Below are 16050 nucleotides of genomic sequence, written 5' to 3'. Positions count from 1 at the left end.
ATGATCTCTATTATTTTTATAACTATTTCCCCGTGAATATAGATGAAGACTATATCAGCTATATCATGCTTTAAGCAACCATAATTCATATTTAGATGCAATATGCATTCAAATATAAAAATTAGCAAATGATGATTAATGAAACTAAAAAATGTGAGTTCCTCTAAAAAGCACTTTCTGAAGCATTTCTTAATTTACACTTCGATCTACAGAGACTAGACTTACACATAGCATATCTATACAAAATTAGTTGAGCCTGTGTAGATCAATGACATACATTTTAATATTATTGGAAATAGGCATTTGGAAGAAAAAAAGTAAAGCCTTCTAAGACTTTTCTCAATTTTTCCCTAAAATGTCCTGATGATCTATGATCAATATTACTACCAATATGTGATGGATATAGAAAGTGATTAGGGAAACAAATTGTTTACTTTAGCACTTCCCTGCCGTTAACTGGCTCACTTCTCAGAGGCCAGAAAGGCGACTCACTGCCACCATAGCATCCCAGCTGGTGGGATGGAGTAGCCATCCTTACAACAGTAAGGAATGGGTGGGGAGAATGAAGCAGGATGCAAGGAAGTAAAGAAAACAGAATATATGTGAAATCTTAGCATTTTTTTGGAGTGACTGAGTTTCTTGGAGTTTTGAAAGAGTTCAATGTCTTGAAGAGAAGCTAACCTTGCCCACTTACGTCTAACAATCAATCCTCCTCAATCAGTGCTTACGTTGAAGTGAAGGAGTCATGTCTAAAATCACAAAAGTCAAGTTTGCCTGAATTTCCACACTTAATAAGATCATTCACCCTTGAAACAAAAGGCACATTTTGAGAAAGTGCCAAACACACAACTTAAAAAACAAAGAACATACACAAGTCTCTGTAATTAGTCTTCCTCATAAAAAGGAATAAAGCCTGGAAGAATGGGAAGTCAGTGTTTAATGGGTACAGAGTTTTCTTTGGGGACAGTGAAAATATTTTGGAACTAGACAGAGGTAATAGCTGTACAACATTGTGATTGTACTAAATGCTTCACTGTTCACTTTAAATACAAAAAATTGTTAATGTTGTGTTATGCGAATTTTACCTCAATTTTTAAAATCATATGGTGTTTGTAAATAATTCTTTTCTTTTGTGGTTTGGTAAAATGCATGATTTGGAAACTGTCACCAAGTACAGTCATTTCAAAACTTCTTGCGCTGTTTCGGATTTTAAATTAATGGCTGCTCTTCCATAGCAGTGCCTGCTTCAGCTACCCATTAGATCAGACTTGTTTTTCAACTAAGGGAGCAACAAAAGGCAGTCGATTTCAGTCAGGTAAAAAAAGGTCTCGCTAAGTTTTCATCCTGAGAAAAGAGAGTGGAACGTTTATTTTCTTTTTAATCAATAGCTCCCAGACACACAATGCTACCCCCGCTAAAATATCTTCTTCCAAAGAAGCTAGGGGCGGTTTTTCCCAATGTAGCTGAGGAGGTCGTTTACCAAATTCTTCAGACTGCTGGTGGCAATATAAACAACAAGGTAATTTCATGATTTTAAAACTCAGATAGATTTGTACCTCCGATATTCACACTTTCCATTAAGAAACCACTTGCAGGACACAATGTAAATGTTCAGTGAGGATCGACTTTTAAATTCCTGGCATCGTATTCATGGACTATGATGGGAAAAGAGTGACACAATCAAGTAAGCACTTGTCTATTTCTGTCTGTTCTTTGGTTTTTAACCACATTCTTCTTTTCCTCTCTCCTTGAACAACCACAAGGTATCAGAACAAGTAAATTGTTGGCCACTGGGATGTTATAGGGATGAGTACCCACTTGGTAATGTATATCCTGTTCCATATATTCTTGGTAACATATAATTCTCAAGGCATTAATTTTGGTTGGTTTATGCAAATATGTATTTTATGAAAAATTTTGGAAAGATCGTGACGTCCTTTTGAAATTTTCCACATTTGTCAACCTGGAGCCCTGAGAATTAATAAAAAGAAAAAGAAAAAAAAATCAAATTCTCCACAGATGTTTTCATTTAGCACTTTATAGTATTATCATGTGCCTGGCACTGGTCTGGACACTTAGAATCTCACAGCAACACTGTGAGGTGGGTGCTATTCTTATCATCACATTATAGATGAGAAACTTGTCCAAGGCCATACAGCAGGTACATGGTAGACCCTAAACTTGAACCGTGACGTTCAGATTCTGGAGTCCCTGCCCTTCATCACCACCTCTGCTTTCTCTCATACAGAAGGGTCACGCATAGCCATTACTGGCTGCCATGGTGTCATGATCAGGATAAAAGGCAATGGCTGTGGAAAATATCTGTTGTTTCTCTCTTCCCCACCCCAACATAATGCAATACAACAAAATCAACAGCAGTGCCTTATACTTGCAAAGCATACTTAACGTCATTTGATCCTACAACAGCCCATTAAGGCAGGGCTGGGTCACGGGTATAACCTCCATCTCACAGCCAGGCTCAGAGAGGTTGAAGAACTTGCCACAAATCACACAGTTAGTGAGTGGTAGGGCTGGGCTCCTACTTCAGCTTTTGGAATCCCATCCTAGGGCTCCTTCCCCTACATATAGTGCTATAAACCTAGAGGAGTCCAGCAAATGTTACATGATAGAGAGGAGGATCCTGCTGGTTTCCTTGCAGAAATCAATATACCTCCAGCACACAGGAAATGCTGTTCTCTCTCCGTCAGTGCAACACTGGTCTATCCAGTCTTACCAGGCCTCTATATGACACTTTATTGGATTGGGGGTTGGGTAAGAAATAAGAACCAAACAGGGCTGGGTGATGTCAGGACTACCTTGCCTTCATGCACGACAGAGGAGAGAAATGCACTGACAGGAAGAACCAAGAGTGACAAGCTTCCCAGTGGATCACCGAGATGAGTTGGGTATTGCTGTCCCTATCTCCTGAGAGTAGTACAGTAGCTAAAAACTGGACCCAGGTATTTCTGGGGTGCTGTACATGTCAGCGATGGTCTCACAGAGTCCAGCTCAGCCCTTCCAACTTCTTTGTCTCAATGACTTTTAGGTGAGTTTAGGATATACTGGGGTACACCCATTCCACTAGAGAAGATGGCCACTGGGCCCAGGGGAGAAAGACCAAACCGAGCTTGTCCAAAAGAAATTCTCATTCAGAAAAGAATGTTAAGATGAACCTAGTTCTAGGGTGACATTCAAAATACTGAACAACTGGTACAGCATGGGCACTTGAGCAGTCAGGAAGACCCCTGGGACCTGATCAGCCAGGCACCTCCCCTTCAACATCTGTACTGAGGGGAGATGGAGAGGAGCAGAGCGTGGGAGCAGCAGGGCATGAGGTAGCCATTATTGACCGTCCAGCACACACAGGATGAATTAGCGGCACTGCTCTACAGCCTAGGATGCTTGGGACCATGGATATTAAAAATAGCATTTTAAATGTGGACTATTCAAAAAACCTAGTGAATTAAATGTGTATTTTCTCCTGCGCATTCAATAATAACCAAGACTTTTAAAAAGCTGTAGAGGGACCTCCCTGGTGGGGCAGTGGTTAAGAATCTGCCTGCCAATGCAGGGGACATGGGTTTGATCCCTGGTCCAGGAAGATCCCACATGCCACGGAGCAACTAAGCCCGTGTGCCACAACTACTGGGCCTGTGCTCTAGAGCCCACGAGCCACAACTACTGAGCCCATGTGCCACAACTACTGAAGCCTGCGTGCCTAGAGCCCGTGCTCCCAAACAAGAGAAGCCATCGTGATGAAAAGCCCGCGCACCGCAACGAAGAGTAGCCCCAGCTCGCCGCAACTAGAGAAAGCCCTCACGCAGCAACGAAGACCTGATGCAGCCAAAAATAAATAAATAACAGTAGAGAGACTCCATCCTGGAAAAGAACTGGAGGTGAATTAAAGTAATTAATACATCAACCAATCAAAAGTATGTGTTAAGAGTCTATGAATATAGCAACCACTACCCCTTCTAATAGTAACAATGACTCCTTAACAGTAACAGCAGCTTTACACAATCTCACTTAATTCTCACTAAAACCCTATGAGATTATTATTATTTTCACTTTACAGATGAGTACACTGAGGCACAGAGGTTAGGTAATTTCTGAATTTACCAGGTCATACAGCTGCTAAAAGAGGCAGAGCGGGTCCTAAACGCTACTGTAAGTTCTAAACCCCTGTTTTCTGCACCCTAGACACTGTGCTGGTGAGCAAGACTGCAATGCCAAGTGCAGAAATTCAGAGGCGGGAGAGACATCCCACTCCTCCATGGGGTGATCAGAAAGTCTTTATGGAAGAGGAAGTGTGTGATCAAAGCTTAGAGAGGTGCAGAGCCATGAGTCTACAAAGAGTTCAGACATGAGTTGTACTGTGCACCAGATCCAGACTGGAATGGTCCACGAAGGGGAAGGAGTGGAGGATGGCAGGACTAGAAAGGGGGCTGGACCACAGAGGACTCTGTCCTTAGTCAAATGAAGGGTTGAAGCAGCTGATGACCATTTAGGACAGAGGAAGTATCTAAATGAAATCACTTTGGGTTTTTATGTCAATTTGAAAGTGAAAAACTGAATACTTACAGTTCTGGGTTCAAACGTATAAAGAGCTCTGAACACTTTAACTTGCCCTGAAAGAAAGGAAAGAAAAAACACACGATCAATTCTTCCATTTCTAAATTTGCTGTAAACAGTATTTTCCTTTATATTCTTCAGAATTCCTTAACTAAAAGCCCCTATGCGAAATTTATTTTGGAATTAAGTGTTTTTTCTGCATAGGAGGTATTTTTAAAATATTTGTTAAATGAAAGTATGAATAAACACATACCTTCCCCCTCTCAAACAACAGGAGCTACCTAATTATTTGTACTTAGCTTCTGTCCTATGTAGAACCTCTCCAACCCTAAGATCTAAGTTTAAAAACAGAAAGGTGAGAGTTTAACATAAAGAGAGACTTAATGGGACAATCAACAGTAGTTGAATATTCTTAAATTAATGGCTTAGGATTTTATATTTTCCAAGAGAAAAGAAAATAGCAGGGAGAAAAATTGTACCTGTTGGAGAAATCTGTGATTCCATTAAGTCCCACAACAGAGTTCAATAACTATCCAAAAATGAGTCATGTTCATGAGAGCTGTCCATTCCGCCAAACCATCTCTCTCTTTCTATGTCCCTTTGCTGCATTTCCATAACACCTGGTATCAGAATAACTGATTTGCTGGCCTGTCTCATTTGAGGGCAGGAACCCTGACTTGTTCAATCTCCTGGCATCTGCGTGACATATAGTACGAACTTAATAAATGCTTGCTAAATAAATATATAAGTATAAGAACAAATTCAAACAGTGTCGGAAAAAGCCTACACATATCAAAATAGAAGAACTACCTACTTAAAATGTGATAACAGTTCAGTTTCAGTACTGGAAGAACCTTTAGAGATGACCACCTAGTCCAAGGGCATTATTCAGAACAGTGGTCCCCGAGGTGGGACACAGGAAGACTACTTCAGAAATTATGTACATTTTTATCTTATTCATTTTCATTCCTATTTTAACATGTTTTAAAATATAACAGCATGATTGGGACTTCCCTAGTTGTCCAGTGGTTAAGAATCCACCTTCTAATTCAGGGGATGCAGGTTCTATCTCTGGTCGGGGAACTAAGATCCCACATATCGCGGGGCAACTATGCCCGCATGCCACAACTACTGAGCCCATGAGCTCTGGGGCCCGTGCGCCACAACTAGAGAGAAGCCCACGCACCGCAACGAAGAGCCTGAGTGCTGCAATGAAAAAAATCTTAGTTGCGTGCCGCAACTAAGACCTGATGCAACCATAAATAGATAAATAAATATTTAATAAATAAGTAAATAAAATATAACGGCATGATAGAATACATATACAACTTATAAATACATTTACTGGGAGTAGTCAAAACCTTTTGCTGATAGAATGTTAAGCATCATGAGGGTAGGTGTTTTGTTTTATGAATGATATATCCAAGTACCTAGCACAGTGCCTGACACATAGGAAGCGCTTAATAATTATTTATTGAATGAATGAAGAATGGATGAATTAAGGAATGGAAACGTGTACTCAAAAAAAAAGTCTGAAAACCAGCAGTTTAGAACAGCACTGTCCAATACAACTTTATGCAATGATGGAAAAGCTCTACATCTGTGCTACTCACATATAGCTACTGAGCACGTGAAATATGGCTACTGACGAACTGATTTTTACACATTATTTAATTTGAACAAGGTTAAATTGCCACAAGTGGCTGGTGGCTAGCATACTGAATGACACAAATTTAGAACATCAGAAAATGAGAAATGACATGATGTCCATTAAGAAGGGACTATGTAAATCAACTCTGATTCAACCTTATGATAAAGTCATTTAAAAAGAATGCTGCAGACAGACCCACAGACACTGATGTAGCAAAAAGCCTGCAAAATATTCAGTGGAAAAAAAAAAAACACGTTACAGAACAGTATGCCAAGTACCATCTATCTATGTTGACAGCACACAAACATCTTGAGTGGAAACACCAATTATGGGAATCTTCACATTCTACTTTACACGCATTGTTTAAATTTATTACACTGAGCGTGTATTACTTTTGTTATCAATGAAAACAATAAAGATACTTTCACTGCGGGTATAGCGGGGTGGAATCATTCTTTCTTCTAAATGCCCTAATATAGAAGAGCCGTTCAAATCCCCTGTTACTTAGTGTGGCTGCAAGAAAACATTATTTCTGCGATCTGAATTCTAGTGCAACTTCTAGAAGCAAAAGTGAAAACTCTTTTTTGTTTGGAGTTTGTTTTTTACCCCACATCCTTAGGCCTAAGAAAGGAAACATTAAATGGAAGGAGGAGCTGCCAGGAGAAATATTTTCTGCTGACCTGTCTCTGAGAGGAGAGATTAACTATCTTGATTACTTCAAACTTTCCAAAGAGAAGTTACACAAGGAAGCATCCACTCGTGACCAAACTCAATAATGACAGAATTTTCTTGCTCCTTTGAGGGAAGGGCAGGGATGACACAGGCTATGTATGATTTTGGAAACAAGATCCAATGTCAACTTAACGAGCTTAGAGAAAATTCAGTATAAATTTTAAAACCTGGAAAAAGAAAACTTGGAGTGTGACTAAGCCGCTGAATTTTGTAACTGTATCTTTTGCGATTGTCTTACTTAAAATGTTCACAACTTAAGAGGAAGTTGGAGATTTATTTGCATCTTGATTTATACTAAACAGAGGACATCAGGCAACCCTCTAGGCCATTATACGAGGGAACGCTCTCTCTATGTAATGCTGTAGAAAACACTTTCACATACACGATCCTTTTTCTCAATTAATGTTGAGACATTAGCCCCTTGTGGGTCCCTTTTAACTCATATATTATAAAAGTTCTAGGCCTTAATTTATTCCATTCCCAAAGCTGAGTCAAGTAGAAATGAAAGAATACAAAGAAGCAGGCAGAGGTTATGAAAGAATAGCATAAAGAAGCAAAACAGATGACTATCAACCCTGGATATAGCCTCTCAAGAGAACAGCAATTAATAATACTTAATTCACTGATCATTTTTACATCGTATTTAATTCAACTGTGTGCAAGATTCTATAGCACAGGTTTACACAGAGTACTAAAGGGAAAAAAATCAGGGTACTCTGTGTTTCTACAGTATTGTCCTTGCAGACATCCAAAACACAAACAAACAAAAAAACAATCTTAATAAGTCATCAAGAGCAGGCGCTGATCAATTCCCAACATATTTAATGAAGGCAGATTCACAACGTAAAATAGTTGTGTTCTTGTATGTGCAGAGAGGCTAAATTAGATGCCTTCTTCAGATACCCTCCATCTTGACCATTTTCTCACAGAAGTCTGGTTACATACAACGAAGGAAGAAAGTGGAACTGAGAAGATGGCACGAATTACCTGAAGTCACCCTGGAATTCACCCTGAATTAAGACTAGAAACAGGCCCAATCTTTTGCCTGATGCTTTACGTGACTCTCATAAACATGAACTAGCATGTGAATGGTGTTAAGGATTTCAGCAGGGTTGGCCTCCTAACATAAGCAAGATAAGCAAATTCCTATGACACCAACAGCAGCTGGCTCCTCACCTTGCCAAGCACACCCTTCTCTTTTCTTTGCAACCCCACCTAGACCCTGTAGTGAAAGGCTGAGTCCACTAGTCATCAGCCAAACACTATTTTCCTCTGGAGTCAGGCTGACCACTTCCCCTACTACCACCTCCCAACCTCCCCTCACCCCCGACTTCAATAAACTAATCCTTGTCCATAGCAGTTGAGGCTGATAGAGGGAAGGGGATCTGGGATGGGGTCTCGAACAGGCAACGAGTAAGAGAATTTCCTGTTTCTGAGGTCGGCAAAAAGAATATGTATTGTTGCAGCACTAAGGCCCTGAAGTAGCACATAGAAGAACTTGGGGCTTACAAACTCAAACATACAATTTCTAATCTACTTTATTCTCTGTTGGTGGAAGAGTGGAGGAAAAGCTTCTAGAGTGAGCCACTAGGACAGCATTAAAAGCAGACTGCTCACCACAATGGATAGACATACCATAAATGGCAAGAAGAATGACTATTCAAAACATCAGAACTTAGTCATCTGTAACAGACCGACTATTTCATTTACATTCTGCTGAACAATGTTGGGAGGCATGAGACATTTTAGATGGACTTCATTTAAAATGGCTATGATAACTACTACACACCCACTATGAAAGTTAAACCCCGAAACACTGACAACGCTAAGTGTTAAGAAGGATATGGAACAACTGGAATTCTCAGACATTACCAGTAGGTGTGTAAACTGGTACAACCACTATAGAAAATTACTTGGCAGTAGCATCAATTCATTTTTTATGTCTTAACATGTCTTTGAGATCTTAAATGCATTTCTGAGGAAGAAAACCATCCTTATTTTGCATACAAAAATGACCCCTCCCAGACAATGTCACTATCCCCAGAGTACAGTGAGTCTCAACATTTTTAAACTCTAGATCATGACATATTAGTAGATGGTAAAACTAATTTAGTGGCTTTTAAAAATATTAAATAAAACAGAAAAGACCAGAGTACTGTAAATAATAGAAATAATTATGGCTTTGTGAAACTTTTGTTTCACTAGGACTGGACAGATGGATGCAGAAATGAATGTTTATTTTAGAAATTTACCAAATACACACTTTGGCATAATGCCAAATGGCCAAATATTAAAATCAACGTTTGCCAAAGCTAAATGTTGCCTTTACAGAATGAACTACTGGGAAAGAAGAATAAATCTGAAATTTTATTCAAAAATTAATTATGATTACAATTTTATTATTAAAAATTCTGGTAGACCCATATTTAAAGTTTGATATAAAAGGGCAGGAACCATAATTCCTCAGCACTGGCAACTGCAGTCTGATAAAACTTCTGCAAAACTAAATAAATGTTCTCTCTAAGATGAGGTCTGTGTAAAAGCAAGATATTATGGTGCTACTTCTGCCAGTGTAGCTGTTTCTGATGATGATTTTGCCACCAAGTTAGTAAGCTGTCCTTCCTCCCTAATAGAAACTGACTGAAGTCAAGACTTACCTCCTCTTCATCTCCCGGGCTTGAAGATTTGCTCAATGCTGGTGATGCAATTTCATTGAAAGCAATCCCACAAAGGAGACAACTGTTTCCCCCAAATTATTAGGGACTGTATTCTCTCAACACTGTCAATCCACACCTATGATTTTTACTATTTATATAATAACATTTGGACATATACAATTCATAGCCTCACAATCATCATTAATTATCACAATATTTTATTCTCCAATAAAAAATGTACATTTATACTTTCAGTTGACTGAGGGAATTTTCATATATAAAGTACAAAGAGGCCATTTGAATTAAGTTACATTTAGAGTATGCACCTATCTTTCAAAGTGAATATTAAGAAAACAGTAAATCCAAATGGCATGCCGTTTGCATCACTGGCATGGCATAAGGGATACCTATGCAATCTACAATCCTTGATCAAGTGCAAGTCTTGGTGTGCCAAAACTGACACTGAAGTAGGCATTCCATCATTTGGTCAGTCATCCAAAGCTGAATGGCAGACTTTGGAAGAAATATGAGGGGAAGGCAAACTTCTGTGTACCCCTATGCTCGTGTGTGTGTGTGTGTGTGTGTGTGTATTTTTGAATGTACCAGGTCATGAAGTAAAACATATATATTTCTTATTGGAGGTCAAGGTCAAAAAAAGTTTGAAAGCCACTGCTCTAGACCATCTGATCAAGTTAGAAATTTGCTACAGGACTCTAAAGAATGGGTAATATTCTTCTACTTTATGAATCTCAAAATTCAGCCAGCATATAAACTATAATATTCTCCCATCACCCCCAAAAGAAGATATTATAACCAATTTTAGATAATTATAACCAATCAAAAAGAAAGATGAGGAAGGGAATTATTTGAACAAGGAAAAATTATAGAAAAATAAGAATTTACTATGTACATATATTTCTCACATTTATCTAAGCAAATGCAGGGAGTATTAATCTTAATTTATATCCTGTGGGTATAAAAAAATGTGTCTCAGGGTAAGTAAAAGTATTAATGTTATTTCTACGAGGCATATTTAAATTATTCTATTAAACAAGCATGATGAAACAGGATGTTTTCTGCTCAAAAACAAAAAAGAAGGAGTCTATGTGATAGTATCCAAGAGTCAAGGTCATCATTTCTATTGCTGGGGTGAAAGGAAACAGCTGTGCTGTTAGGCCAACACGGGGCTCCCCTGGGCTTTGTGGATTCCAACGCCCATAAATGAGGTGGTCAGTTCAGAACAGGCTTCAGGGTGACGACCTCTATTTGTCAGTCCACAAAAGCCCAGTGCTCTTGAAAAATAAATGTTTTTCTTGCAAAGAAAATCATCATGTGAGTAGAGCAATGTCCAAGAGTTTCCAATGTAAAGAATAAGTTTCTTCCCTCATACTTATATTCTTGGATGAATTAAATCAAATCCAACGAACTCTATTTGCATATACCTTTAAAGGCTATAATTAACAAAAAAGACTATGAACGTCATGTTTTCATCTCTCCTTACTCCACTACCACCTCTCCCCTGCTTCCACCCTATGCAATCCAAAGGGGGAAAAAAAAAAACACTAAAGAATTTGAAACGTGTCTTGACTGCAGCTGCAGGAATGGCAGACTCATTAAAAACAGTAGGCAGTGTGTTTTCTGACAAGAGGGTTCTGTTTATTAACAGTGTGCCTTTCTTATCCATTTTTTCCTTTGCTTTATACTTTGCAGTGCCTTTCGGCAGAGCTGGTTACTTTCACATCTTGAGGGGCCATATCTGCTGGTTATTTTTATTTCTTCTCTGCGGTATAACACAGAAGTCCGTAAGAGCAGGGTTCAAAATTTCAAAAGACAAGCTCACTGCCAACCATGTCTTGACTGGTTAAAAATTAGACAAAAGAGCAATGGCCTGTAAAACCCTTCATCTCTAGACACCGTGCTTCCAGCGTCAGTTTGACAAGGAGACCGGGGAGGAAGAATGGAAGAAAGCTATTTATTTCAGTCCTTGGAATTTAAAGAAAAAAGGCCACAGCGCCTTCTGCAAAAGGGCAAGATGAGTCTGAGGGCTGACTCATGACAGCAACGCCTGTTTCTGTACAACCTGTGAGCTAAGAATTAAGAATGGGGACATGTGTATGCATATGGCTGATTCACTTTGTTGTACAATAGAAACTAACACAGTATTTTGAAGCAATTATACTCCAATAAAGATTAAAAAAAAAAGAATGGCTTTACATTTTTAAATGGTTGGGAGGGAGCGCGGGAGGGAGGATCGAAAAAATATTTCATGATATATGAAAATTATCTGAAATTCAAACTGCTCTGTCCATAAATAAAGGTTTTCTGGAACGGAGCCAATATTTGTGTATCCTCTACGGCTGCTTCCCCATTCCAATGGCAGGGTTGAGTGGTTATAACAGAGACCATCTGTGGCCCACAAAGCCTAAAATATTTACTATCTGTACCTTTACAGAAAAAGTCTGCTGCCCTCTATCCCATGGTCCCCCTTTTCCCGTGAAGGACAAGTCAGACCAAAGAAGCATATGTCACAGGCTGAGGAGCTGTTGGGCCTGCCTCTCACTGGCCCGCAAGCAGTCTGGGGCTCGGCCTCGTCCTAGGGGAAATGAGTGCATACATCCAAGATTGAACTAGAAAATTCCCTAACACTGGAACCTCTAATCTAAAAGGGAATGACCCATTTAAGCTCACATTTATGGGACACTTACCACGGACCAGACACCATGCAAAGTGCTGACTTGCAGCAACTCTTTTAATCCTCAAAACAATCCTGGGACATAAATACTTTATTAAGACTATGTTACAGCTGAGGAAACGGAGGTTAGAAGGGGTAACTAGTCCAGGTCTACACAGCTAGGAAGCGGCAGAGATGAGGTTTAAACCCATGCTGTCTGGCTCCAGGGCTCATGCTCTAAACACGCTGGATGTGGCTCCAAAAGACCTGAGCTGTTCACGCTGGCACACGGGATTAAAGGGGTTTAAACAAACGTATACATGTAAAGTACTGAGTGCAGTTCCTGAGGTATTGCATGTGCCCATAAGTGTTAGCTTTTATTAATTACTATACGTTTTTACCTTATTCCTTATTCCTTGAGTTTTTATCTTCACTGGCAAGATGGCCTTATCAAAACCCTATATATTACATATATCCTGTATATTCGATATATATATCCTATATTATATATATACCCTATGTATCCTGTATATTAGATAATTTATCATTCACAAGACCCCCACAGAGAAACTGAAATGCTTTTGTTAAGCAAACAAAGCATAACATCTAATATTATATCCCTTAGTGGCTATTAAAAAATTCAATGGGGGGCTTCCCTGGTGGCGCAGTGGTTGAGAGTCCGCCTGCCGATGCAGGGGGCACGGGTTTCGTGCCCGGGTCCGGGAGGATCCCACATGCCACGGAGCGGCTGGGCCCATGAGCCATGGCCGCTGAGCCTGCGTGTCCGGAGCCTGTGCTCCGCAACGGGAGAGGCCACAACAGTGAGAGGCCCGCGTACAGCAAAAAAAAAAAAAAAAAAAAAAAAAAAAAAATTCAATGAGAGTTTTAAGTTGTCATTTTTGAAACCTATAGTCATTGTCCTCAGTCAGCTCAAGCTTCCTGAACAAAATACTATAGACTGGGTGCTTACGCAGCAAACATTTACTTCTCACAGTTCTAGAGGCTAGGAAGTCCAGGATCAAGGTGCTGGTCAATTTGGGTACTGGTGAGAGCACTCTTCCTGGCTGGCAGACGGCTGCCTTCTCACTGTGTGCTCACATGGCCTTTCCTCTGTACAGGCACAGATAAAGAGATCTCTCTTCCTCATCTTACAAAAACACTAATCCCATCATGTGGGCCCCACCCTCATGACCCAATCTAACCTTAATTACTTCCCCAAGGCCCCATCCCCATCACACTGGGGGTTAGGACTTCAATACATGAATTTTGGGGGGGCATAAACGTTCAGTCCATAACAGCAATGAATATAGAATTACAGAAATGCATGAACATGTAAATGCATACATATGTTGTTATACAGGTTACCACAATAATAATAAAAAAAGGATTTATGGGGGCTTCCCTGGTGGCGCATTGGTTGAGAGTCCGCCTGCCGATGCAGGGGACACGGGTTCGTGCCCCGGTCCGGGAAGATCCCACATGCCACGGAGCAGCTGGGCCCCTGAACCATGGCCGCTGAGCCTGTGCGTCCGGAGCCTGTGCTCCGCAACCGGAGTGGCCGCAGCAGTGAGAGGCCCGCGTACCGCAAAAAAAAAAAAAAAGGATTTATCATGATCTTTAAAAAAATTAGCTTTGGGGGATATGCTTATGTTATGTAAATATCATATCACTGGTGGTAATTTATACATACAATCAGCTATGTAATATAAAGATATTCACAGAAGAAAAACTGGGAGGAAACAACACAATGTAATCTCTGGGTGGTAGAACTATGAGTCATGTTTATTTTCTTCTCTATTTTCTTAATTGTCTACAAAGAATACAAATCCCATACATAACCAGGAAAACATGGTCTCTTTTAATGCCCTATTGAAGGACAACCTAAAAATTATGTGTACTTTATTTATCGGCAGAGTATTTATTAACATGAGTCCTTTTCTTTTTTTTGGCCACACCGCACGGCTTGTGGGATTTTAGTTCCCCAACCAGGGATCGAACCTGGGCCCTCAGCAAGCAGAGCATGGAGTCCTAACCACTGGACCACCAGGGAATTCCCCTCCTTTGTCCTCTTTGACTCTCTGATCTCACTACTAAGAAAAAGAATTGGTGGAAAGACAAGCAACTGTAATGCCAAGTATGCTCACAAAAATGAGAATACAGGGATCATGTAAGCAACACAGACAGTGGGTAAACTCTTAGGTCAGTGCTGGCTGTATGGGAGAGGGCACACACTTTGTTTTTGGAAAAATGACAGGAGTGGCAAAGAGAGGCAGACGACAGGGTAGGGCAGACCTGGGAAACAGAGCAGTATACAGACAGAGGGGCTGGAGGCCAGAAAGGGTGGCCTAGGAATGTCACGTAGATCAATGTGCCTGAAGCCTGGCAGGAGAAATGGTGAGAGATTAGGCTGGGGACCAGAGCACAGATGGGCTAGAGATTTCTCAAATTTTTCTGATACCCACATTAAGAAATATTTTGCACATCAGGACCAAGGAAACACACACACACACACACACACACACACACACACACACACACACACACAACAAAAATTTTTCACCAAAAATACTTATCCTTACATTTACTGTATGGATGTGTGTAACCAGTGTTTAGAGACCATATGGAAATTTTTCAGATTTAGATATCTGGTACTCCTTGCAATAATAAAATATTCTCAGAATATATTAAAAAATGGCCTTGGAAATTATTTTATTTCAAGAGATTTTTTTTTAATTTGAGCAAATAATAAATGGACAAGCTTAAACTTCAGACTTCATGAATGACTAATTCCTTGGGAATTAGCACATGGGAAATAAAAATTTGCAAAAACAGCAACAAAAATGGTTTTAGCCCTCTATAAAGACACACGCTAGCAAGATAACATGATGATAAAAATGTTTCCTTTATTTCAAGCAGAACCCCTTTAAAACCTGATATAGGGACAAAGATATACACTGTATCTAAAGGAAGAATAAGAGAATCTCTAGAGATATAGAACAGAGCTTAAGTAAAGTACTCACTTCATGCTTACCGGATGGACACACAGGGGTCAAATCTGTAGTGAGAGCATTTTACTATTTCTAGTTAATCCTAGAACTCTTGTATAATAATACAAACTCTGGATGTGTGAAAAATATTATCAAACACAACAGGAAAAAGTAATTAGATGGCAAAGAATAAGCAATAACCTTGAAACTGAGCCCCTCTCAGTTCAGAAAAAGAATTAAAATTTTCTTCTGCAGCACATATGAGAGACTCTGAAAAAGTCCCTATCCACCACAAACAATAAATGCTGGAGTGGGTGTGGAGAGAAGGGAACCGTCTTGCACTGTTGGTGGGAATGTAAATTGATACAGCCACTATGGAGAACAGTATGGAGGTTCCTTAAAAAACTAAAAATAGAACTACCATACAACCCAGCAATCCCACTACTGGGCATATACCCTGAGAAAACCATAATTCAAAAAGAGTCATGTACCACAATGTCCATTGCAGCACTATTTATAATAGCCAGGACGTGGAAGCAACCAAAGTGTCCATCGACAGATGAATGGATAAAGAAGATGTGACACATATATACAATGGAACATTACTCAGCCATAAAAAGAAACTAAATTGAGTTATTTGCAGTGAGGTGGATGGTTACCTAGAGTCTGTCAGACAGAGTGAAGTAAGTCAGAAAGAGAAAAACAAATACCTTATGTTAACACATATATATGGAATCTAAAAAAAAAAAAATGGTTCTTAAGAACCTAGGGGCAGGACAG

The 16050-nt window shown here is 39.7% G+C and overlaps 1 protein-coding gene across 1 annotated transcript in view; it reads right to left on the bottom strand.

The window, feature by feature from the left end:
* Nucleotides 1-16050, bottom strand: part of OSTF1 (osteoclast stimulating factor 1) — a 52110-nt gene that overhangs the window by 25441 nt on the left and 10619 nt on the right. The window contains exon 2 of the mRNA XM_079926848.1: nt 4582-4628. Coding sequence (XP_079782974.1) covers nt 4582-4628 — 47 coding nt within the window. The remainder of the gene's footprint in view (nt 1-4581; nt 4629-16050) is intronic.

The sequence above is a fragment of the Stenella coeruleoalba genome, assembly GCF_951394435.1.
Source record: "Stenella coeruleoalba genome assembly, chromosome: 7".
NCBI lineage: Eukaryota > Metazoa > Chordata > Mammalia > Artiodactyla > Delphinidae > Stenella > Stenella coeruleoalba.
Note: the sequence above shows the minus strand (reverse complement) of the source record. Positions and strands in the feature narration are given on the sequence as shown.